Raw genomic sequence first — 27,352 nt, forward strand, 5'->3', positions numbered from 1 at the left:
CTTCCTTTTCTATATTGTTCATTTCTTTTCATATATTTTTCTTCATTAAGTTCCAGTTCAATCAATATGTGGTCACTTTTACCTATTGGTGTTTTATATTCAATCTTGTCCACTATTCTAGGTTCAGATGTAATTATTAAGTCTAGCCTCGATGGTTCTTCTTCATTTCTATACCTAGTGTTCTCTTGTATCCATTGTGTCATTGAATGGTCAGTAATCATCTCAAGTAGAGCATTTCCCCATGAGTCATCACCACTCTTTACTGTCATTTCTTCCCAGCAGATTTCTTTGCAATTAAAGTCGCCCATCATAACTATTCTTCCTCCGTCTTCCATTATTTTAGTTAATGCTATCTTTGTGTCCTCTAACATACTTTTATGTTCATTCTCCTCCCATGAGGCTGTTTTCGGAGGCACATAGTTGATCACAAATTTTCTGCTCTTCTTATCTCGGTCTTCCACTTCTATCATAATCATCTCTACTGTATTCTTTCCATATATGACACCTTTCACGTTTATATCCTTCTTTGTCAGGAACATAACTCCACCCCCTTGTTTTTTCTCTCTGTTTCTAATCCAATAATTGTATGTATCATGTCCTACACTGTTGGGTGGTAGTGGGCCTTTTAATTTTGTTTCTACAATTCCCATTATGTCCGGTTCTTTTTCTTTCAAATAATCATTCAGTTCATTCAATCCTGTTATCAATCCATCTATATTTGTGTAAGACACTCTTAGTTTTCTGCCACTTCCATTGTGTTCTCTGTTTCCCTTATGTTTTTCTTTAGTATGTCGAACTGCTTTATTTTCATGTTCACTACTCTCCAATAGAATCTCTCTTTCTCTGACTCCGTTCTTTCCTCGTTTTTTGCCTTAGCTTCAATTCTTTTCTGCTTTTCTGCCTCTCTTTCCTCCTTATTCATTTCTCTTTTTATCCATACCTTTTTATATTGATCATTTGTTGCTAGTTTCCCTGTCTTGGATAGAATTTTCTCTGCCGTTGTTTGTGACCTGAATTTAATCTTAATTGGTCTGGTCTTATCTGTACTATATTTTCCGAGTCTGAATTTTTCCTCAATTTCCTTTATAATTTCTGGTTCATCTTCCTGGACTAATTTTAATAAACTGCTTACCCTTTCATTTTCCTCCTTGATTCTTGCGGTTCTATCTGGGTTATGTTTCTCTTCCATTCCTAATATAATTATACATTTCTTTTTGTCAGCTAATTCTCTTACTATATTCTCCTTCTGTCTCATCACTTTAATAACTGAGTCTTCATTATGTTCTTTCAATTGCTGTTTGACTATGTCAGTGAATGAAACCTTATTCCCTTCTTGAGTTATTCTCCAATTTTTAGCTTCTGTAGCTATTTTCTCACTGTTTTCATTACTATTCTTCTTCAATTTCTCATTCTCCTCCTTTACATTTCCTAACTGTCTTTTTAGGTCCTCTACTTCTTCAGTTAAGTTTCTGTTAGCCTTCTCTAGTTGTTCCAATCTTTCAATTCTTTGGAGAATGGAGCCTACATTACCTAACTTACGTTCCAAGTCCTCGATCACCTTATCAACTCTCTCCTCTAGTCTTATCAGTCTGGGGGGGGTTGTGTCCCCCCCACCCTCTTTAAATCCCTGGAACATATTCTCGTCACTTTCTACTGTATTTCTCCTCTCTATACTTCTAATCTTTACATTTTTATTTGCCATTTCGTCATCCGGTGGTCGTTTCATGTTGACCTTACGCCCGTCTGCCTGGGCCAAGTCCTCCACATCCTCATTTCCTTCCATTTCCCCAGCAATCCCTCCCCTTCTCCTCTTTTCCTACTTACCTACTGCCTCACGAGCAATTTCCCCCCCCCCTGCAAATACAAAAAGGCACTTCTCTTTGCGTTGATATCCACAATCTGCACTTTTCTTCAGAGCGTTCGTCAAGCCGTCCGTTCGTTGAAAGTGTGTGTGTGTGTGTGTGTGTGTGTTTGTGTGTGTGTGTGTGTGTGTGTGTGTGTATTCACTTGGTCTTTGGATCACGTGTTGGACTCGTGATCGACAGCTATTTCCCTCCTGGAAGAGAGCTCAGAGCTCGTAGGTCCGATCTATGGGTAATGCTATGACCTTGCACACACACACACACACCCAACTCCCCGCCCACGAGAGTTGGAGTAACACCCCTCAGCGCTGTGATACTGATATTATTTCAGCCCCGGGCGAGACTCGAACCCGGACCTCCGTAGTGGCAGGCCCGGGTTCGACTCTCGCCCGGGGTGTTTGTGTGTGTGTGTCAGGTCACAGACCCATAGATCGGTCATATATGAGCTCTGAGTTCTCATCTGGGAGGTTATTAACTGTAAATCACGATCCCAACACGTGATCCAATACCATGGTGAATTACAATCCCTTTGCTAAGTGGGGTAGTGACGATTTGCAGTGTTAGTCTTTCAAACCGTGAGTATGACTAACTCAAACTTCCCGCGTGGTAAGTTCGACGCTATCACAACGCTAGCAGTAAGCACATGTATATGTAGCTACTTCATATGTTACATGACTGAAAGGTAGCCAGTTAATGTGCATCACTCTTACATTTCTTATACGATGAAACTTACAAGTATTTAAAATATTGTAATGTTTGTAAAATATATTCGAGTATCTTTATATAAACATTAGCGGTTTATAAAAATTACATTGAAAACGCTAGTTATGGTAGTGTTGTCGTATTACCCAAATACAGTGGAAGTGTCGGAATTGGTTTGTAGACTAATTTTACCCTGATCTTTACAAGATGAGACACTAAGTATTTATACTGTATCACCGAATTGATAAGTATGAATGGTTATTTTCGTGTATGGTTAGATATATAATGTAGGGTTAGTATGTTCATACAATTGTATATGAAACGACTTGGCCGGGTAGTTGAGATTATCATGATTATTTGGACAGGTTGATGTAGTTTGGAATCGGCCAGTTTCATGAAAGTAACCCCTTCCATCATGTAATTGTTACTGTTATGGACAGTAGTGTACCGTCGCTTCTATTCTTTTGAAAAATGTCACGTGCCGCTGTTGTACATAATCCTATATTTCATGTGTTGGTCTAGGTAGTCGATAGTATAAGTATTTGAACCCTGTTTCTGTAGGAAGTTGTGAATATATTGGTGTTTTGTCACCCAGGAGTTGGTGTAGAGTCATTGTTATTTGAAGGGGTAGATGACAGAGTAGGTGGTTGCTGCAGGGTAGTGTATAAATTGGGTGTTGTAGTAATGTGTGATACTGTGATGGAAGCTTTTCATTGCCATTGGTATAATAATGTTACTGGTAGGAAGATCGTTTTCTATAATGAGGTGGCCATGTGTGTGGCAGGAATGACCTGTCCTAATGCTGACATGTGGATAGCCATGGATGTATGGGCTTGATTGTTTTTAGGTTGTTGAGTATTGGTTCCATCATCTTTGCCACATGCTGATTGGAAGATTGGGTAAAATTCCAGAGTTACGCAAGCAGGTATTTTATTAGTTATGCAGACCTACATGATATAGCATTAGAAAATTAAATATTAATTTTGTAAATTATGATACATGAATGTAATATGGAATTTTCTTGGTGGAAATAACGAAATACCTTGCTACAAACAAATATAACTAAACGAAGCCACTAGGATACATTCAAGATGCCATGTCGTCTGTCCAGTCTAGTCACTGTCATTTAGACAATGGCTTTCACATTGTGGACTGGGTGTTGGTGTTCTCCAACTCCAGGTGACGTTAATAAGCACTGTTACAAAGTCAAAGACAATAGGGCTTCCTTGGACTTTATGAGAGAACACAGGGTTCTGCCGTCATCTGTTAATTGCCTGAGGTACAATAATAATCAGGGTGTCAGCATCTGTGACAACAATGTTAACCCAGATGATCTTTAGAATTTGAGGTACTGAATTACTAAATGTAGGATAGGTTAGGTTAGAATAGACAAATTTATCATCCTTTCTTTTCCTCAACCTTGGCATCTATCAAAACAAACATGGTGTATCATTCAACTGCCACTGCTTTGTTAGTAAATTGGTTTTAGCAATTTTTTTTTTTTTGTTATTTCTGCCAAGAAAATTGCATATTACATTGATGTATTATAATTTACAAAATTAATTAATTTTCTATTACTATATTGCATATGTGTGCATTTCTAAAAAAAATACCCTCAAGCACAAATAACTAACATGAAACTTATGTTTTCCAGTAGTACCTAACCTAACTTAACCTAAAGTAACCATTCCACAAGAAAAAAAATCCTTCAAATGCAATAAAGTAGTGAAAAATGTGTTTGAATGATGTGGGAATAGAACTGGAGATTGGGCAATAGTCTGTTAGTGGTAGTGGAATAGAGGCATAGATGTCACTTTTTGAGCCGCCTCGTCATCTTGTTCATTGCTGAGGATGCTTACAAGAGATGGCTCCCAGCAGAAGGGTATAGATGTACAATGGGTGAAAATTTGGATGACCCACAGATAGAATTTGTGTAGCAGTGGGTGGGAGGACCCATGGGTCAAAATTTCATGTAGAGCATTTTCTGAATTCCACACAATTATGCAGAATGCAAGGGGGTACTATGGATAATACATTGGGCAACAAGTAGGGATGTGCCTCTGGTTTTATTTGGGGATTGCTGCAGAACTTAATTTATGGTCTGAATGGGCACCATCAGTGTATTTGTTGACACCTGTTGAGAGGATAGATAAGTAGAAGAGAGATTCTTGTCAGAAGATTTATTTATTTATTTATTTATTTATTTTAAGTGGCTAAGGTAAGGAAGAATTGTATTAGTGGAAATAGCCAAAGTAGCTTATTGACCATTGTTGTGGGAAGGACTTTTTTTTTTCTCTCTTGTAAGTGCACACCTGCACAATATGACATTAGAAAATTGAATGATAACCTTGTAAATTATAATACATCAACATAATATATGTTTGTCTAGGCAGAAATCAATAATTGAAAAAGTTGCTAAGAGCGATACACAAACAAACGAAGACACCATCTTTGTTTTGATAGATTTGGAGGTCGAAGACAATGATGACAACAACGACGGATTACCTCTAGAATTGGACGTACTGCATTACTAAATGCAAGTTAGGTTAGGTTAGTTAATTTAGGTTAGAATAGATGAATTTATCATGCTTCAATTTCATTGACCTCTGGATCTATCAAAACAAATGTCATCTCGAACAGCCACCACAGACAGCTCCATTTGTTAGTGTATTATTTTTAGCTTTTTTTTACTGTTATTGATTTCTGCTAAGAAAAACATATTACATTGATATGTTATAATTTACAAAATTAATATTTAATTTCCTAGTGCTATATTGCATAGGTGTGTAATTCTAAAATTTTGATGATGTTAAATGTTGAGTTAGGGGTGCTCTTGATGTGGTAGAATTTTTTTTAATGATGTCAGGGTACCGTAGATGTCAAGGAATGGGGTCCACTTTCAGGAAATACTTTCTGTGTACAAGCATTGTTGAAGGATTGTGAAAGGTACTTGTGCCATAGCATACTTGTGCTATGGCATATAGGTTCTGGTACTTGAAGGGCTGTGGGTGTAGCTAAGTTTGCTCTGTGTGAAGGCTTGGTATAGGGTCCATAATAATTGTCTATCTTTTCCCCATTTTGTATTGGATAGCAATTTCACGAGATTGCAAGCTAAGAGATGTTTTTAGTTGTTTATGGTGGGGAGTGTAGATGAGCCAGTGGCCAAGGATCAGGCCCAGAAATTGAGTCTGTTCTACCACTGGGAGTGTGGTGTTTCCTAATTTTATTGGTGGAAAATCTTTGTAGGAACATCATCAATAGAAGTGCATGCATGTTGTCTGATTTTAAGGTGGAGACATAGTCAATGGGCTTGTGGCTATTGGAGCACCAATGTTATGGCTTTTTGGAAAAGGCATTTGGTGTGAGTAAAGTGGGTTCCAATACAGAACAGGGCTTGGTAATTGACATATAAGTTGGCAGTTAATTTGAGGGAAATTTGTTTTGTTTCATCAGTAGCTATGGTGAACAGAAGAAGGCTGAGGACACTTCCTTGGGTGACTCTTTGTTGGATGTATGGTAAGGCTAGGGTTGTTCCTCTGTGTACTTGGAATGATCTATGGGCTAAGAATTCCTATCATATACTTTCTCAAAATAAAAGATTATAACATAGACATGTGTGTTAGCAAGTGCAGTGCAGATTATTATTTCTGTTTGCACTAGGATGTCTGTATTACTGTGACCAGTTTAGAATTCTGTTTGAAGGGGTGATATGAGAGAATGAGTTTTCCTATTGGTTTTGCTGCATAAGGATAGGCTTCAGATGTTCAAATTATTAAGAGGCTGAGTACCACTGAAGAAGGGGATCTATGAAAAGCTGGGTTGTATGAAGAAGTAAAGGAATTGAATTTTGGTGATGTGGTCCATGCAAGTCCATAGCCAGGACTTGAAATATGTGTTTGTGTGTGTCTGGAGGGTCTACTTCTTATGCTTTTTCTCCCGCACATAATTCTACTGGAAAGTTTTGCATGAACAGGTCATGAACTATTGTACAAAATATAATAGTATAAAGTATATAATTCATTAATGAGATTTATGTATTAATTTTTTTTATGAATTTTTGTAATAATCTTGCTTAATCTAATTGGTCCAATTAATTCAGCATTCTGTGTAGCTTAATTCTGGATATTAAAGGTTTAAAGCATTCAGTCAGTATTTCTTAATATTTAAGATATTGTCAGTCATTATTCCCAAGTTTCTCACTGACATTAAGGACCAATGATGGGTATGTAGGTAGTGTTCCTCCAAGATGGATGGTATAACTCACTTCCCAGTATAATATTGTGAGATTGCACCTATTAGTGCTTATAGAGAATCATCACCATGCTGTCCCTTTTCTAAACCTGTCAACCCTCTTAACTTTGCTTAGAGGACTGGAACTTGACCTCCAGACTGACACAAGATCCCTTTCTGTCAGCTTCAACTGTATTTCGTCACCCTCTTCACTTATAGAGAGCTGACAGTTGGTGGCTGCTCCTCTCCTACCATTTTCAGCTGTTACTACAACATAGACAGCAGTCCAATGATTCTTCCCAGAGAGATCTATTGGAGGGCCTGACTGTTTCCAGCCACTATGAGGCTGTGAGTTTCTAGCCAAAAAAAAAAAAAAAAAATTGGGGCAACAGTTATTACCACAGATGGTACTAGATTCACGTCTGTTGTTTATACTTTTTTTTTTTCATTGTTCATATAATTGTACTTTCCATGTGTATCACTGAAGTCCGTACGTACACATACCAAAAGGCCTTTTCCATCGTTGTTAGGGAGATGAACAAGTTAAAGCATGGACCTTCCTGTCCCCCATTGTTGCAGAAACTCATTCCCTGCCTTTCCTATCTTGGCTTCTTGTGGATGAATCGACATCCAGCCACACTACTTTATGCGGATCAGCCTTTCAAGCAACATCATGCACCACCAAGAGTAGACTATTCAACAATCAACACATCACTAACCTATCTTATCCTCACCATATGCCCTGCAGCTGTTCTCTGATGAAGTGTTTTCAATATTCTTCTTTTCACCACAGTAATCAGTGACATAAGCGAACACTGCCTTACCCTTATCCCAGCCCCCAAAAAACTCTTAAGAAAAAAATTAAATCAATAGGCTGAAAACCGCAGATTCCAATTTTCTCCCTCAGAATTGGTCACCATGCTTCTCTATAGATGTTACTGCTGCAAAAATATCTCTTGAAGATTCCCTGGGTATCATCAATAGAAGGTTAATCAATCTGTTACCTATGGTCTCTCTTGCTGGACACCCACAACCTTCAAGAAACTGGCAACAGCCCCTGGGCAGAACCATAAGTCACTGAAGGAAGAGGTATTGTGTTGTTCTCTCAGTGTTATTAGTGTGGGACTTTAGTGTCCTGAGTGAAGACGTGCCAGTGTGGTTCTTGTCAGAGAAGAGAAGAAAAAAGAAATTATATGATGGGAGTATTCTGAGCAATGGAAAGAGTGGACATAATAAACGCATATCATTTAGTGTTGGATCATAATACGTGGGGGCATAGTATGAAACAATGTGTTTTGAAGACATGAAAAAGAAAAGAAATTGTATTAAAACATCGTTGAATGAATAGAGGAAAAAATAGTAGTCAAATAGCTTGGGCAGGTTTAAAGTCAGATTTAACCAAAGGGAGAACAAGGGCAGGGACACCATGAGCATAAGTTGTACACTAGAACTAGGCACAGGTAAATACATCTAAGTGAATACAACCCACCTCAGGGCTGTTACAAACTGTTTTGAATAATTTGTAGAAAAATATATGTATGGTTACATATTATATTTTAGCTTTTAAGTATGTTCAAATGCTATGTATATGCAATATATTTTTTGTATTTATAGAAAACTGCAATTTGTTTAGATTTTTGTAAAAAAAAAAATCATTGACATGGCTCAGAGGATCATTGCATCATTTAATCTGGATAGTGCTGGACAAGGTTTAGTACATACATCATTCACATAATGTACTTGATTACATTATATGTGTAGGGTGTGTTAGTGTTTCACAGTTATTTAATTAGATGACTGCTGGGTCATGGATATTGAACACTTTTAACTGAAGAACCCTTGTAATCTTTGCAAATGTATGGAAGGAGAAAGCTATGGAAATATTAAGTACAAACTACTGGATTTCCTTTCTACATTTACAATATTACATGCATTTTCAGGCACTCAAGATATTGAATTATTCCTATCAGTTATGATCTTGTAGCAACAACACAAAGTGCAGGTACTCGGGGAGTTAAAATGACCTGTTTGAGGTCATAAGGAACTTTGAACCCAGGAAATTTAGCTGTAAAGACATTACAGAATGAATCTTTGATGAAGAGGAATTACACTTTGAAGCATAGCATGCATATAGAAGAAGAAAAATGAATGCAAGTAATGAGCTTGTTCTTTTCAAAACAAGGTCCGCAGGCTTCTAGGCTGGCTGTTCCATGATATTTTATCATTGTTGTTCATAGCAGCCTAGGGGTCTTGTTTTACTTTAGCTTTCAAATGTTCTTTGGGTTGGCCCATTTATGTTCTGAATGTGAAAGTTGCCAATGCTTTGTGAGTAATGCATGGCTTTGTGTCATTGTATTGTGCAATAATACAGTTGTTTATCCAAGATAATGGATAATACAACAGATTTTTTTCCTTGATGAAGTTTACACTGAAATGTTTACATCATTGTTTAGCATTGCTGTTATGGATTTACGTCAGCATGTCTTTTTGGAAGAATGGCTGTGCCTAATATTTTAAGGAATTTTTTAAACTTATAATTTTAATCAAGAAAATACATACATATACCAAGGGCTTTTTTTTCCCCCTTGCAAGGGAGGTAGCCAAAGTCGAAAGGCATAATTCTACTCCCACCCATTTGATCATCACCCACACCACCCCCATTCATTGCTCCTCCTTCCCTCCCGCTTTTCTTGGCTCCTAGATGATGGGTCATCCCTGCATTTTGCCCCATTGCCCTGGATCAGAAGCAATGCAGCAAGACACAGCACGTCCACAGCAAGGCCACTTCATTTAATTTGGGACCCCCCCCCTTCCATCCCCTCATGCAGAAGAGAAGACAGGGGGAAATCCCTTCGAGCTGTGTCAAAATACCATTCACACATAACTACCGGTACTCCCTAACCACCCCATCCTCCACCTACTCCCTTCCATGCATCTCAGCATCATCCATATACAACCATTCTCCACTCACCCCTATCTTCTGTCTTCTGCCTTCCTTCCTCAGCTGACATCCCCCTCCTTCTCAATGCCACTTTTATCCTATTCATCCATCTCATCCTCGGTTGCCCCCTCCTGTTCACTCCCTCCACCTTTTCCTTCCACATTTCCTTTACTAATCTTTCTTCACTCATTCTTTCCATGTGTCCAAACCATCCCAAAACTCTTTCATCAACCCTTTCTCCCAATTCCTTTTCCATCCCCGCTCCCCTCCTCACCTCATTTCTCACTCTGTCTAGCCAAGTGACCCTGTAAGAAAGTAACCATGTTTATTAACTTTAAAAGGTGATTAGAACAGTAATTAGGCATAGAAGGACAATAAGGGCAGTCTTTTCCTTTTACTTAGACAAGTGGAGTATCTCAGGGCTTAATATAGGAGAGCTATACAAATAGATTTCAAGGGATTTAGATACAACCCACAAAAAGTGCATCTTTAAGAAGTCAGTCATTCCCCTACATTTTACTAAGTTTAGATATTTGTATATGTTAAGATTGACATTTTTCTCCATTGAATGTCATGTTCATAAACAATAAATCAATTGATGTGTTGCCCATGGTCTCTCTTGTAGTCTTCAGGAAATTAGCAACAGCCTCTGGTCAGGACCATAAATCACTTACAAAAGAGATATTGTGTTGTCTGGTATTGTTTGTGTGGGGCATCGTATTACGAGGTGTTCTGTGACTTCTGTTTGGTGGATGCATCTGGGGCAGTTTGAATCTGTGACTTGGCCTATTCTGTGTTGTTATTGTCTTAATGGGAATTAATCTAATTATAGAACATTGGAAGTATAGTGAGTATGATGAGCATATGATTAATTAATGGGTAGGTAGCTATCTCTTCGCCTTTCTACCTTACCTAAATTCCTAGTGGAAGACCCCATACAGTGTTGTAGGCATGATCATCCCTTCATATAATCTTGCAAACAGAAGATTATATGAAGGGGTGATTGTGCCTATGGCACTGTATAGGGCACAGGCTTGGAATTTAAGATAGGCAGGTAAGATAAGTTTCAATGTGTTTGAGATGAGGTGTAGAGAAGTATGGTAGGGGTTACAAGGTTGGATAGAGTGAGATAGGATGAGGTGAAGAGGAGAATCAGGTTTGGAAAGGGAGTTGATGGATAGGGTTGATGAAATATTATTAGGATGGTTTGGACACATGGACAGAATGAATAAAGAAAGATTAGTGAAAGAGGTGTGGAGAGCAGTGGTGGATGGAGTCTTCAGCAGACAACTGAGGATGAGGTGAATGGATGGGGTGAAAAGGACTTTGAGCAAGAGGAGAATGTCTGTTGAGCAAGGAAGGGAGCAGGCAGGGGGGGTAAAGATGAATGGAGGATGGTTGTGTATGGATGATATTTTGACATAGACTGAAGGGATCTCACCCCCCATTTTCTCTATTTTCCATATGAGGGGATGGGGAGGGTGGGGTGTCAATATAAGTGAAGTAGCTCTGCTGTGGATGTGCTGTGTCTTGCTGCATTACTTCTGATTCAGGTAGCAAGGGTGGTGGATCATTGGAGTGGGTAGGACTGGGTGTGTGCCTTTGATTTGAGTACCACTTGTATAAAGGGAAAGAAGCCCTTGGTATATAGTAAGATAGATAGCTATCAGTTTGGCAAGACTGATGAACCAGATTTTCTTTAATTTCAGATGATAGCAATTATTCTTGTATGTTTTAACTTACTGCTAGGTTATTTTATTCAGTTAAAAGTTCCTGGACCTGAACCAGAGACCAGTTATTAGCCCCTCAAGGCCACACCTTCGAGTGATGGGTGTGATATGACACATTTGCAACCAGGAGTCATTAGGCCCTACTTCATCAGAATCTCCTTCCCAGGTTGATCATTGGTGCTACCACTTGCTTGGTGCATTGTATAGATACACCATCAAAGAAGATCAGAGACAGATATCCACAACAATGACAAGAAATAGCTAACAAACTTCTTAGCTCTTCTTAGCTGGCAGACAGTGCAGAGTAACCCAAATCAGTTAAATTTCTGGGACCAAAAGACTGTACCGTGGGGTTCCCCAAGATGCAGTACTCTCATCTATGCTAGCCTCTTCACAAGTGATCTTCCAACATTAGCTCCAGAACATAACACCAGAGTACTCGCCCATACAGATCACCTGACAATAGTAATCCCGCAGAGCAACCACAAAATAGTGGCTAAGAACACCCAAGCTTATTAGATGAATTAGAGTAATAGCTTAGAAATAATAGAATGGAGCCCTTACCCCAGAAATCTTCAATAACATTGCTCACTCCAGGTAACCATGGATCAGAAACATCCAGTTGTAAAATTACATGGAAAAGAACCCCAAAACTCTAGGCTTCACTTTTAATAAATAGCCTCCAGCTTACAAATCTAAGATCTGACTGCAAATTACCAAGAAAATAAGTATTAAACCATTCTCATGTATGGGTTTGAAGAGTAGAAGGAAACTGTAATCAGTACCTACAAACAGATTTTAAGAACCACACTTGACTATGCTTTCATTGTAGGGCTCTAGCTTTCCAGTTACTGAAACTTAAGGCAACAGTCTTTATTGTTGTTGTTACTGTCATTGATATTCTTATTAACAATTAGCTAGACATGAAGATTCAATCAATACGAGTGATTTTATTTTCCCTCAGTGTTTCCTAATGCATTTTTAATTGTATGTTGCCATTGTATGTGATCTTAGATAGTTATAGTATCCCTACATAGAAAACAGGGTTCAGGAGCTGTGCAGATTATTGCATGAATCAGTTTTTCAGTGTTAAAGCTATTGCTGTAATGATAATAAAAAAAATCCATTACAGAAGGCTTTTTCCCAATTCATATCACAATACCCTTTAAGTAATTATACAGTACTTACATATGTACAGTACTACCTCTCATTAATGGACTAAAAGGGGGGGTAACGGAGTCCATTGATGTGAATAATCCATTGATTTGGAGTGGTTTTTGGGTGGCATAGTGATTGCACAGCACTAAACAACAGCACCAAAAAAAAAAACAATAACGAAAACACAGCGTAAATGCCGCAAACACAGCTAATTAACGTCCATTAATGAGAGGTAGTACTGTATATGATACAAACCAACCCTGATTTCTTTATAGATAAGAAAGATTTACGTAATGTTTTTGGTTGCTGTGTGCGTATGTATCAACAGTGATGCATCATAGTTCCTCAGATGTGGCTTTTAGTGTTACTCGTATCGTTTGGGTCATTCTTGTTTGGAATGACATAATCAGGAAGAGGAATATATGATAAATGTTATATTTTGTATACATTCAGTTAAAGATAGTTCCTGAGAGTATTTTTTCTAAAGATTTGGCATTTTATATATATATTTTTTATCCACAGAAAGGAAGACTGTCAAAATTGCCTGCAGACGTGAATACAAGACCAGAGAAACTTGAAAACGCAAAGATGATATGGCAAAATCAAGAGAAGAACACAAGGGTGAGTATAGACTGAAGAAAGTTGATGATGATTACTCCAGTGTCAGTAGATTGACACTAGAGTTATGGAAGAAATGTTTCCCTCTTGGGTTCTTGGGAGAGGTCCTACACCGTGGATATGCTAGTGTCTGTATGCTGTCTGAGTTACAGTTATGGATATTTTGAGGTGAGGAAGAGCAGTGGAATGTCTAATCATCATCTGGTGGAAGGAAAGTTGAGAGTTGATGTAAGATAGAAAAAAGAGAAACAGAAAGATGAGGCTCAGGGTAGTCTGAACAATGTAGCAAAAGAGACGGTGTAAAAGAGGAACAGCAAAAGAATGGACGTTCTTTCTATCTACTATCCGTTTAGAGATACCATGTCACTGTCTCAACGTCTCCAATTGTTTTTCACAACCAGGTCCATATGCACCCACAAAAACCCATCTCTTTCATCACAATTTCTTTATGACTCACAATATCAATGTTCTTCTGTCTGCTCCATCACACATTTACTTATCTCATAACTTACCAGGGCAGTGGACAAGGTGCAGGGATGACCCATCATCCAGGAGGTGCTAAGATAAGAGGGAGGGTGGAGGGGGTGGAGTGTATTTAGGGATGAAATCTGTGGGAATGGTTTTATGCCTTTTTCTTTTTGGCTACCTTCCTTGTAAGGGGGAAAAAGCCTTGGTATATGTATGAATAACTTACCAGTAGTTCCACTTCCTCTCCCTTATTCTGTTGCTGCACCTATCACTCTCCACCATTCTCCCATCACTCTCCACCATGCTTCCAACTCACCATTCCCTTTCACTTTAATTTTCTCAAAGCTAACACATCCATCTTCCTTTTCACTCTCTTACCAATCTCTTACATATTCTCATCCATACTAATCCACACACATTTAATGACCCAATTATGAGGGTTCTAGCTGGGATCCACTAACACCCTTTTATGCCTAGACTTTTCCTAGAAGAAAAATGCAGTGAGGAATCTCTAGTCCCTTCATTCCATTCCTTTTAGTTTCATATGATACATATGGGAAATTAGGGGCAACATCAACCACCCACCAAAACTACCAAGGGGACAGTGTAAAGGAGGGACAGCAGTAGTTCAGATGTTATCAATCCTCTATGAGTAAAGATTTTACTCTACATTGGATGAAAAATGTGCAGCTCTTGTCTGTAGGGATGACACAGAAAATCGCTAAAATACTGACTGCATGTCACAATTCAGTCACTACCCATACAGTTCTCTCATTATTAATATTATTAGAACCCTTAACCCCCCTTCCATACCATGATGCCTATTTAGGTGTCATGAGGTTTGAGTATTTACCTAGTTGTATTTTACGAGGCGAGACCTATGCTCGTAGTGACCTGTTTTCGTATCTCTCCACATCCAGTTTATTCTTAAAATTGTGGGTATATGAGGGTGCAGGCATCGGTGTCTTGATTATATTTATTTTGTAGTTGTAGCCGAGTGTCCCCTGTATTCTGTGAATGGCTTGATCATATTTTCTGTGGCTATTAATATTCAGAGTGAAAGAGAATGAGTAATACAGCTGAAACTTAATTTTTTATAATGTGAGTATTGTGATGCATCATCAGATCATTGGACATCAAGTAGTTAATACTACCTGTGGTAATTTGACATGTATTGAAGAGGTTAATGAAGTCCAAATTCAAAATCAGTGTGTATACTTAAACTAATAATATCACCAACTCCATCCATGTTGTTACATACATACATTTGCCAATGGTTATTTCCCCCTTACAAAGGAGGTAGCCAAAAAACAAAGGCACAAAATCCATTCCCAACCTATCCATCCCCACTTAATTCACTCTCATTCACCCCTCTCCCTCCCTCTTATCTTGGCTCCTGGATGACGGGTCATCCCTACATCTTGCCCACTGCCCTAGGTCAGAAACAGTGTATCAAGACATAGCACATCCACAGCAAGACTGCTTCATTTAATTGGTGACCCCCATCTTTGTCCCCTCCATCCCTGTCCTTGTTATTACGAATACAAATTATTTCAGATGCCCTCCTGGTACTACGAAAAGCGGGAACTGCGTAGCACGCCAAGTATTCAGGAAGGCTTGACCTACGAACAAGAAACCCTCTACAGACGCGAAGGAGCAAGGTTCATTCTTCAAGTAGGCAACAAAATGGGGTTGAGATATGAAACTATGGCCACTGGTGTTGTCTACTTTCATAGGTTCTACATGTTTCACACCTTTCAGGAGTTCCCCAGACATGTGAGTAATTGTGTAAATTTGACCTGTTTACAGACAATCTCAGACACAGACAAAAACAGACAATCATGAATCAAAGAAATGTCTGACTGTAAAACTGGATGGTCAACTTTTTCTATTGGACAAGAGTTCTAAAATCTTAGGCCTTACTTGTGATAATCACATATCCTTGAGTTGACACATTAGTAGCAAGCACAGGTTTTGGTCAGCAAAAAAGAAACGCTAATCACAGAATACTTAAAGTTCATGAAAAACACATTTGACAGTTTCTCAATCAATTATTTGACAGTTCCCAACAATCAAGTAAACAGACACCCAATAAACTACATAAAACAAAACATTAAGAATAATAATTGGATGTATAGAAACTACCTTAATAGAAGAACATGCACACTCAAGAAATCAAAATCCTTCCCATAATGCAACACTTTGCATCAGCCCTCAATCCCACCCATTCATCCCATCATATGTTAAAAGCACAACCAACTAAAAAAAGCATATTATTCAAATATCTACAACCTACACCTCACAATACATCCATATAAAAGCATACACAGTCAGATCACAAAACATTTACAAAGCAAGCACACTGAGACGGAGTCCAACTCCTTTAGACATCAGCCCAACAGAGAAATTACTTTTACAGGAAATGAGAACCACCCAGCTTTGGAACAGTAACAGAAGACACAAACATTATCCTATACTGCCCTACTTAAAATGTACTTAAAGAACACACTATCTCTTAGTTAAGTGACTTATGGGCTAACAGTGGTCATAACCAGTTACCTGGCAGCCTACTGTCCATTTATGTTCTTGCTTCCAGACTGGTGCTCTAGCTCATATGGCAACCATGCACATAAGCAATCTGTCGATATGGCAAGGGCTTTCCCCCTTATGAGGGAGGTAGCCAAGTCAAAAGCCACACACTCATTCTAGGGTCTATGGTATCCATTTACAGTACTACCTCTCATTAACGGACTAAAAGGGGGGTAACGGTGTCTGTTGATGTGAGTAATCCGTTGATTTGGAGTGTTTTTTGGGTGGCATAGTGATTGCACAGCACCAAAAACACTGAAAACACAGCAAACACAGCTAATTAACATCCGTTAATGAGAGGTAGTACTGTACCACCTTGCCATTGGCAATTTTTATTTACGTGTGGCTATCTGAAATTGGTGTCAAATTGCCACGCTGGTGAAGACACTTCTAATGTTTCCAGTGGTGACTGGTAAATTTTGTTTGATTCACTGCCAATTGTCATGGGCCATAGTTGATTCAAACAACACCTGAGGAGATACCTGTGCATGTGCAATTGGTAACATAGCTATAAAGGCAGATGCAGATACTGTCATTTGGGTAAGGAAAGACAGATCCAGATGAATAACACAGCTGTAACAAAGTCATGGATAGAATGGTAACTCCATCACAAGTCCAAATACATGTGTCAGTGTTTATTGATTGTTGGTTAGATGCATTTTTTGAAGTATTTCCTATGTTTTGGCTGATCTTGTCAAGTTTTACCAAAAGAGAAAATAAAAGTTTATTTCTGTAATCCAAAATTCTTTATTTCATCAATACATGACAACTCTTTAGCACATAGCAGGCAAGCAGTCTTTTAGTGTCTCACAACTTGTATGGAATATGCTAAACAAAGCACGGTAGCATATTCATTGGGAGTTTGTACATCTGCAAATGATGTCTGCATGCCACGTACCAAAGTTCTAGTTTCTAAGTCCTCTGTCATAAGGATTGTGAAATCTGTGGCTAAGAAGTTAAGAAATATATAAGCCATAGTGGCTACACAAGGTCCTCTGTGGTTAAGATACTTTTTCATCTATTTAGCCACAATGGCTAAAATTATTTTAGGGCCAGTTTTAACCCTGCATTCCATTCTCATCCACCACCCTTGCCTCAACATTGCAACACAGTTAAAATTAAGCAATATTCCTAATTAAGCTGCATACTTCCTGCATTACATCTAACCGAGGCATTGACAGGGACAATGATGGGACTTCATCCATAAGGAGCCATGATAAAAGGGTAAACAAATGGGTATGGGATGGGTGGAGAGTGTGTGCATAGCTTTGGAGGCTACAACCCTATTGGCATATGGTAGGGGTTGACCTTTGGAAAAGACTGTGCCAGTTTCTTTAATTTGTAGAACCTTGCATGCTAACAGTGCTTTTGCAAGTTGATGTAAATTCATTTGCACTGTTTTGCTGCTGTGGGGATGCCAGTAGATATTAAATCCTGCGAGATCTGGTTTTAGTTTGATCTCCTGTTGTCACAGTTTGTTTATTTGAAGTAGTGATGTTGTTATTTGATACTGTAACAAGGTTTCAAAAGCCACCAGTGTGCCAAAGTCATCCCTGTCACATGCCAGAGGTTGCTGACCGTATATGGATAGGTACATAGATATAATTTGCATGCTCAGTCTTACAATAACAAAAGAGTAGCTGCCATCTTATTGCATTACAGGTAACTGCATGCTGTTGCCTTTTCCTTGCTGGTAAAGTAGAGGAAACACCCAAGAAATGCCGAGACATTATCAAGACAGCAAAGTCGCTGATTGATGAACAGACGTGGGCGGAATTTGGCATTGACCCCAAGGAGGAAGTAATGACTTTGGAGAGGATTCTTCTGCAAACCATCAAGTTTGACTTCATTGTAGAACACCCTTACACGTACCTGCTCAAATATGCCAAATGTCTCAAAGGTAAGGTTGTAATGAATTTAGTCCTTTCTGATCAATGACCAAATGTTCTTTATTGTTAAGTGCACATAACTGTTTTAGGCTTGCCCTTTATATTCAGGTGTTTTCAGTGTGTACAGTTTATTGTAACATTAACCCAGGATATTTTAGTACAACGTGGGCAGCAATTCAACATTTTTTTCAGGTGAGATCTTTAGGGGATACTAAGGACCATTTTCAGCCACTGTAGGACTGTGAGATTCCTGCATGATGTGACGGAGAGAGGGATTGCCTATTAAGTGAAGCAGTCTTGCTGTGGATGTGCTGTGTCTTGCTGCATTGCTTCTGACCTAGGACAGTGGGAGGGATGCACGGATGATCTGTCATCCATGAGGAGTTAAGATGAGAGGAAGGGAAGGGTGGTGGATGGGAATGGAAATTGTTGGGTGTGGGTATATCCCCTTTTGACTTGGCTATTTTCCTGGTAATGGGGAAAAAAGCCCTTCATATATAGATACAGTCTTACTTTGTCTAACTGTCCTATCAGGTTCTGTAGCAGAACTACTTTGAGGTTCCATTCTGTCATTTAACACAGTCTTGGGTTTCCTAATCTTTGATAGGGAAACCATGAAGAGTTCTTGATGTCCATGTTCTTAGAGGAGAGAGTTGGGGAATATCAGATAATTTTTTGGTGAAGGGAAGTTGAGAGTGAAGGATAGGTGGAGAAAGAGGGAAAGGGCAAATGTAGAGAGGTGCTTAGAGTAAACTGTCTAAATGAGAGAGAAAAGGGGCAGAGGTACAGTAGTACCTCTCGTTAACGGACGTTAATTAGGTGTGTTTGTGGTGTTTTCGCTGTGTTTTGATTGTTTTTGGTGCTGTTGTTTAGTGCGTGCAAACACTATGCCACCCAAAAACCACTCCAAATCAACAGGTTATTCACATCAACAGACACCATTACCCCCCTTTTAGTCCGTTAATGAGAGGTAGGACTTTGTAACATGGAATTTAATGAACCATGCCCTTGGTTAAACTTCGCCGATAGCAGGATTCGAACTGCCATCCCCTCGACCTTCGCCGCAAGTAACGATTCCCTAACCCGCTCAGCCCACAAGCTTCCCTGGGAGGGTATGTGAGAGGTAGATGTGGGTAGAAGTGAGGTGATGAGATGTAGAAGGGGAGAGGATGGCAGGAAATTGGAAGTGTTAAGGGAGAGAGGTTGGAGGAAGTGGATAGATTTAGGTATTTGGGCATGAAAGGGAGGAGTGGTGTAAGTGAATTGTAGACAGAGAAGCAAGTAAATGCCTTGGGGGGATTAAAAATTGTCATAAGAAAAGACATCTGGGAATGGATGCAAAGAGACTATATGAAGGGATGATTGTGCCAATTTGAGAGAGGCAGAGGGGAGAAGCTTAAATGTGTTTGAGATGAAATGTCTGAGAAGTATGATAGAGGTTATAAGGTTGGATAGAGTGAGAAACAAGGAGGTGAGAAGGAGAGTGGGGGTAGAAAAAGAGATGGCAGATAGGGGTGATGAAAGAGTATGGGAATGGTATGGACCCATGGAAAGAATGAGTGAAGAAAGATTATTAACCCCTTCAATACGGGCTAAAATCTCGCGGGCAGCATTAGCTGCCAGAAGTGCGATGTTGCGTCATAATACTCGCATTATAAAAAATAAAGTTACCGCTGTATTGCTCATTCTCTTTCACCCGTGAATTTTGATAACCATAGAAAATATGATGAAGCCAGTTTACAGAGTATGGGGGTCACGCAGGTACAACTACAATATATATAATCAAGACGCCGACATCGGCATCCTCGCGTACCCACTTGCTCCTCATGACGCCTATGTAGGCGCCATCGTATTGAAGGGGTTAAGGGGTGTGGAAGTCAAAGATATAGGGAGTGAACTTGAGGGGACAACTGAGAATGAGATGGATTGGGTGAAAGGGGTGTTGAGGAAGAAGGGAATGCCTGTTGAGTAAGGAAAGGAGAAGGTAGGAGATAAAGGTGAGTGGAGAGTGGTGGTAATAGCAATAATGGTTATAAACTGGACAAATTTAGATTTAAAAAGGAAATAGGAAAGAATTGGTTTACTAATAGGGTGGTCGACGAATGGAATAAACTTAGTAACCATGTAGTAAGCACTGAAACTCAGTTGTTTTAAGAAACGATTAGACAACTTTATCGATGGGGATGACAGGTGGTAATGGATATGGAGTTGCCTAATGTAGGCCTTATGGTCTCTTGTAGTCTCCTTCATTCTTATGTTCTTATGATAATGTTATGCAGTGAAGGGAGGGGATGGAGGGGTAGTTAGTGGTTATGTATGAATGATATTTTGATGCATCCTGAAGGGATTTCTCCATATGTTCTCTTTTTCTGTATGAGGGGATGGAAGTGGGGGAGGTCTCTGACTAAATGAAATGGCCTTGCTGTGGGTTGGTTGTGTCTTGCTGCATTGCTTCTGACCCAGGTCAGTGGGTGAGATGCAGGGATAGCCTGTCATCCATGAGGAGCTAAGATGAGAGGGAGGAAAGGGTGGTGGATGGGAAACGAATGAGTGGGAGTGGTTACATGGCTTTTGACGTGGTCGTCTCCTTTATAATCAGAAAAAGCCCTTGATATATAGCAGTGGTTCTTAACCTGTGGGGAATGGCGGAGTTGCCAAGTGGGGAATGACCGGTCGGACAGAAGAACCACTGTCTTTTTTTTTTTTTTTTTTTTAATCGATGTGTTTTTGTTTCTTTTTGTTTGTTTCTGGTGTCTTCTTGTTGTCACATTTCGTGAATTTGTAAATATACAAATTTGATTTTAACCCATGCAGTGTTTAGTAACTAAACACTGCATGGATTAAAATCGAATCTGTGGTGGAAAATGGAGAGTTGGCTCACTAAAAAGTGGGGAATTGGAGAAAAAAGGTTAAGAACCCCTGATATATAGAGATGTTTTTCCTTGCTTTGATGTCATTCACAAGTATCTTCAACAAATCCTTCATCTATGCTATCTTAGTCTTCAGTCACAGGTCCAAATTTTTTCTTCAGTCACAGGTCCAAATTTTTTCAACTTTGCTTGTAATGTTTTTTATATAAATTTCAGAGTAACTGAAACTTGGGGCAACAGTTGATATATATTTGGAGGGAATTCATACCATATTATAATGCATTTGTTTTAGTTCAGTATATGTAATTAATACTCCATTCATTTAGATTAAAGTAAATTGGAAACTTGTTTGAAGAAAGGCAGGGTACATCTACTCTCATTTTGTTGGATAATTGGCATATTTCCTTAAAATGTGTCATTATAACCACTGTATGTATTCCATAAATATATCCTTTGATAGTAGTTAGCTTAGCACTAAATACTGCTTATGTTTCAGGTGACAAAAAAAAATTGCAGAATATGGTTCAGATGGCATGGACATTTGTCAATGACAGGTGAGCAATAACATTCCTAAAATGTTGAACCACGCTAACAATATGAATGATAGTAACATCAGTTGAAATGAAAATTATCGTGTCAAAACTGTACAGGGTATTGACTGATTTTTATGAAATCGGTTGTTTAATCTCTCATCTGTCTTTCATGAATGAAGACAGTATTGTGATGAATGCATCTGTCAGTCTGTCTGTATGTACCTAGAATTTAATTAGTAGTATACAGGACTGGAGCCTTGTTCGTAGGGTCTTGTCTCTATATTTCTTCATTAATCAAAACCTGCCTTGAACTTGCGAATCTGCCCATTTTCAAAACGTGTTAACAGTCTCACCTCCAGGAATTTCAGTCCTATGGAGGTTTAGATTGGGCCCAAGATCTTTTTGAACTTAATCCGTATTTCATACACTTTACACACATGGAGACCTGACAGCTAGCAACTGCACTCCTTTCCCCACAACTTTCAGCCAGTGATATAGAAACAGTCCGACACTGATACAACACAAAACAGTCCAAAGTTTCTTCCCAGAGAGATCTGTAGAAGTTTCCAAGGACTGTTGCCAGCTTCTATTGGGCTGTGGGTTTTCCACTTAGTGAAACTTGAAGCAATTATTGATTGATTTCACTCTAGACATGATGATTTGGTTTAATGTTGCAAACTTCCCCTATCAGGAAGCTAGGACTGTGCTCTCTACTGAGGGCATTGTAGCATGGAATTTAAAGTATAAGCACATAGCATATGTTCTGCTTTGCATAAATGTATGGTAAATCACATCTAGAATTTTTTTTTCCAGTTTGCCCTATTAATTGAAGATACCAAACTTTTTTTAATTTCTACTTTACCCCAACATCCATCATTTGCAAAAAACAAAAAAAAACTTGTCGCCATCACCATCTTCTGTTGATGATGCAGTGCAGATTTGTTGACCATAGCAGACACAATCCAAATGGAATATTTCTCGGAGGGTGACGACGAAAATTCTTCTACTTGGAGTGAAAATAAAATTCATTGGAGTGAAAATAAAATTCAGAATTGGTTGATCTCACAGGGCATGAACTTGAGGATCAGGAGATCCTGCCTAGTTCACGAGGGTATTTGTTTGAGCTCCCATACAGGGACATTAGCAATGAGAATTACTCCAGTTCAGACTCTGAACATGGTGAAGACGATGACCCAGACAAAGGGGAAAATGATGCCTTGTTGGTCAAATGGAAACACATGATGCACACAACTTCATGGTTCCTGCCTTTTATTGTCTTTGATGCCCAAGGCTCTCTATCCAGTCTGGCAGAACCTCATGATTCAGTAAAACTTGGATAGTGGTGACCCTGGCAACTGTGTTTACATTCTTCTCGTAGTGATACATTCATCATGTAGGCTGAGCCTACATGTACATCATGTAGTAGGCCTAGGCCTAACAATATACAGCACTACCTCTCATTAACAGACTAAAAGGGGGGTAACGGTGTCCATTGATGTGAATAATCTGTTGATTTGGAGTGGTTTTTGGGTGGCATAGTGATTGCACAGCACCAAAAGCACAGCGAAAACACCGCAAACGCAGCTAATTAACGTTTTTTAATGAGAGGTAGTACTGTATATGTGCATAGCAATAAACATGATGAATCTATGGCATTAGGATCAGTTCAAGTACATGCACTTGAACTTAGACTTAAGTACATATTTTTAGAGTTACAGCATTACATCATCAGCATGGCAACCACTATTCCAGGCTTTTGTAGCAGGTGACTTGTTTAGTTGAAATAAAAGTTCTGATAAAAAGGTAAGAAAACTCGAGGACGATGAAAAATAATTTTTATATAATCTAAAAGTCACTTAAGAAAGTTTGGGTTTGAAAATTGATGTGCTTATCCTTTAATAAACCATGCGTTTGGTTTAACTGGCAGCAGGGCTCGAACTTCCTTCATCTCAACCTTTGCTGCAAGTAACGAAGCTCTAATCCACATAGTCTTTTGACCGAATGACCTGTAGGCTAATCAAGTTGGTGTGGCCAGATATCTCAGGGCTGTGATTTCCCACAAGGAAACCTGAAGCAACAGATTGAATTACTGTGGAGGAAAAAATGAAGTGTCATTTTTGTGACATAAGCAAGAATTAGTGTAATGGGAGCGAAAGGATTCAGGATTTTTTTCAGTCATACCCAGCTACCTCACTGTGTGGGTAACAATATACAAATTAAATGTTGAAAACTTTAATTATCAATGTGTTATATAATAATGTCAGACACTATACGAGTAGCTGGTGCAACAAGATGGGGCAATTGATCATTCAGTGAACCAGGCTTAGTGAAATTACTTGACATTAACCACAGCAACATTGTTGTTGGCATTTTATTGAAAAGACTGGGACCAAGGACAGGTACCAGCAAATGGGGGATCCTGTAAGATGAGACGTCAAAACTGTTTGGCAGTTGTCCTCGCATCATTACGAGGGCCTAGTGCAGTTGGCCTTGCACAAAGTCCCCTGGGACGTCCAACTTGCACACCTGGTCGGAGCAGTCCCTGGCTGCAGAGGGGTATGGCTCCAGTATGACATCTTCCAGCCTTGTTGCAAAGTCCCCCAGAATAGCAGTCGGCCTAATGCAGTCCCTTGGGACAACCAGCCCTGCACACCTAGGCTGCAATCAGTGCCTCTTCCAGTAGCCAATTAGAGCAGGGCCGTGACCTGGTCTTGGTTTATAAAAGGAGGACAGAAATCATCAGAATGACAGACCACCTCGAAGGATCACTTGATGAGTATTGCTGTGACCTCCATTCCCGTCACTCATTGTCACTTCTTGCTACCTTCCTTGTTGCCCCCCCCCCCTTGAGCAGATCACAGCAGGGAACTTCAGTTCCTCAGCTGCTAATGTGAGCCCACCACAGAAATGACCAGTCTTCCAACACCCAACACTCAACTCTCAGCTGCAGTCCTGTGGGCCATGCTTTATATCCATTTATTCAATAAAACCTATTCTTCTCCTCCAGTTAGGCCTACATCTCTCCACATCCTGACATTTGGCTGTCCAATGGTTGGGGTCCAGATTCCCCACTCTGCTGGTTGCCTGCCACTGCTTGCCTGCCACACACTCTTCTAGCACAGGTATCACCCAGGCACAACATGATGTTCAACCCTGGTCTACCCCGAACCTTCCAGCCTGGTCAGTACAACGTCTGACTGCTGAGTACTGTGCTCCATAATTTTGTGGCCTACCATGACCACCGCTGGATCGTTTAACTACCCTCCTTGACCCACTCACACACTCAATGACAATAGAAAATCAAGAGATCATGAAAAGAAACTGAAAAGGGATAACTATGGAAGAGATCTGAAAAACAATAGCTTCCCACACAGAGTGCTGGATATCTGGATAAAGAAACAGTGTGTGCAAATACTATTCAAGATTTAAAAAAAAAAAACAATGCTGAAAGATACAAAGATGGGTCACCACGAGCATAGCTCCCTTCCCGTGTAATACAACTAGGTAAATACAAGGTTCCACACCTTGACTTGGGTGAAGCTAATGACTAGCAACCTCGATTGTCAACTCTCAAGTGGACCATGGCCAGGAGACGGTCTTTCTAATGGAGATGAAGTCCTCACTGCAATACGAGGCATTTGCATGGAAGCCCAGCTGCTGGGATATGTGGAAGACAGTAAAGATTACCTTTACTACGTTTGAACAGAACTTCTTTGTTGTTGAGAACTTGAGTCAAGCTACCTGAATCAACACACTCCAACTTCCGTTCCAGCACTGTTGAGAACTTGAGTCGAGGTGCCTGAATCAATACACCCCTGCTTCCATTCCAACACCAAGGTTCCTACCTCCTTCACCATGGGCCTTCACTCCAGAGTATTAGAAGTTATACAGTTTCTTGGGAAGGTTGATTGCATACATCCAAAGTGTGATGTATGGACCAACAGACACACTAACTTGCCTTCTCTCTCTTCTCTCTCTCATCCCAACAGAGGCCTGGGACTTTGAGCCCTGCCCTCTGACCTTCAACAGGATTACCATGAGGTCCAAAAGCTGTTGAAGAATGCATACAAGCTGACTCTGGCAAAACTCTGTAGCAATTTCTTCAACACCACACCGGAAGCCCATGATGACATGTGACGATTTACATTTAGAGCTCGCCAGTACTTGAACTCCTGGATCAAAGCCTTCCATGTGCCAGAGACCTTCAACTACTTCTGTGATTTCCTTGTTGTAGATCTCATCCACAGCTGGTTGCCCTCGGTTGGTAGCCCACTGTAAGGACCTAAACTGTACATCTTTAGAGGAAATAATCACGATTGGGAATCGGTACCTGACTGCACACCTTACTACAGCTGTGCCAAAACTGTGCATCCCACAAGTGTACTACTTCACCCTCTCTTCCACAGGTCACCAAACATGCACATCTCCTGGTACAGAGTCGTTGACCACATCCCCAAGCCTTGCTGCTCCCAGTTGACCAGTGAAGGCCAGCTGAAACCTGCAAAGGCTGTGATTTCCATGGGCCAAGCAGCCACCATACGACCTAGGAATGCCGAGCCCTGCACCAGAATCAAAGGCTAAGAACACCCTCAGTGCCCCATGCCACCCACATCTTCATGACAACAGACAAGAAGCCTCCTCACAACTGTCCTGCTGTTGAAATGTTCTGCCGAGGCAACCAGTGATTACTTCCTCTGGAATTCTTGAAGGACATGATGTGACCCTAGAGGCCCTTGTCGACACTATGCCGCAAACTGGCACTGAAGTCAGAGTCCACGATGCTCTGGATGGCCTGGTGCTCCACTCGCTAAGCAGAATGTGTTTAAAGTGTTCCTATTTTCAGGGAGATGTTGCAGCCATGCTGCCAAAGCCACCGTACAATATGATCCCAGGACGAGTTCCTTTGAGCAGCTTCCTGAGAGGAACAACCTCCTTGATGTCAACCAAGGTGTGCAGGACACCTCTGACCCAATGAGAGTAGCTGAGCACCTTGAGGCTTGCTACCTAGTGACAAATGAACCACTGTCTGTCACTGCCTGTGCAGTCTACTGGCCAGCTCCAACCCTGCATTCTAGTTCCGGCCCTGTTATGTCCAGGATGAAGACAACTACCTTGATGATTTCTTGTCAAGGCTCCACATGTCTTCACCTTCCCCCCAGTTGGTGTTACAGCATCACCACAGCCTAATACAGCCAACCCTACACAGTGTTCCCTGAGATCTCCAACTTGCGCACCTGGTCAGAGGAGTCCTTGGCTGCGGTGAGGTATGGCTCCAGCACGACAGCTCCCAGCGTCATTGTGAAGCCCACCTGGACAGTAATTGGCCTAATGTGGTCCCCTGGAATGACCAACCCTGCACACTTAGGCTGTGATCTGTTGGGTCAGCACTTTTTCCTGTGGCCAACTAAAGCACAGTCATGACCAGATCCTGGTGAATAAAAGATGGATGGAAATCACCAAAATGATAGACTTGGAGGATAGGATCACCTGATGAGTATCACTGCTACCTCTGTCACCATCTCACACCATCGCTTCTAACACCGTCCCCTCCTTGAGCAGATCACTGCTGGAAACTTCACTTCCTCAGCTGCTGACGTGAGCAAGCCCGCCACAGAAACGACCAGTCTTCTGGAGTACAACTCTTAACCTCTTCAATACGAGTCAAATTCTCATGCGCAGTATTAGCTGTCTGACGTACAATGATGCATCACAATACTGGCATTATAAAACATGAACTTAAAGCTATATTAATTGTTCTCTTT

General features: G+C 40.1%; 1 protein-coding gene across 6 annotated transcripts in view; it reads left to right on the top strand.

Annotated features, from left to right (window-relative positions):
- The first annotated feature begins 2,692 nt into the window (after positions 1–2,692).
- CycK (cyclin K) overlaps positions 2,693–27,352 on the top strand; it is a 52,451-nt gene continuing 27,791 nt past the window's right edge. Inside the window, exons 1-7 of one of the 6 annotated variants that reach the window (XM_076203170.1) lie at positions 2,698–2,812; positions 7,702–7,883; positions 8,735–8,948; positions 13,146–13,244; positions 15,267–15,485; positions 17,961–18,198; positions 21,554–21,611. In XM_076203170.1, the coding sequence (XP_076059285.1) occupies positions 8,943–8,948; positions 13,146–13,244; positions 15,267–15,485; positions 17,961–18,198; positions 21,554–21,611 (620 nt within the window). In that variant the 5' untranslated portion in view covers positions 2,698–2,812; positions 7,702–7,883; positions 8,735–8,942. Of the gene's footprint in view, positions 2,813–7,701; positions 7,884–8,734; positions 8,949–13,145; positions 13,245–15,266; positions 15,486–17,960; positions 18,199–21,553; positions 21,612–27,352 lie in introns of all 6 variants that reach the window. The other 5 variants (XM_076203172.1, XM_076203169.1, XM_076203174.1 and 2 more) reach the window with 5 other exon arrangements.

Source organism: Oratosquilla oratoria, chromosome 19, assembly GCF_046742065.1.
Source record: "Oratosquilla oratoria isolate Oo_2021 chromosome 19, ASM4674206v1, whole genome shotgun sequence".
NCBI classification, from domain to species: Eukaryota; Metazoa; Arthropoda; class Malacostraca; order Stomatopoda; family Squillidae; genus Oratosquilla; species Oratosquilla oratoria.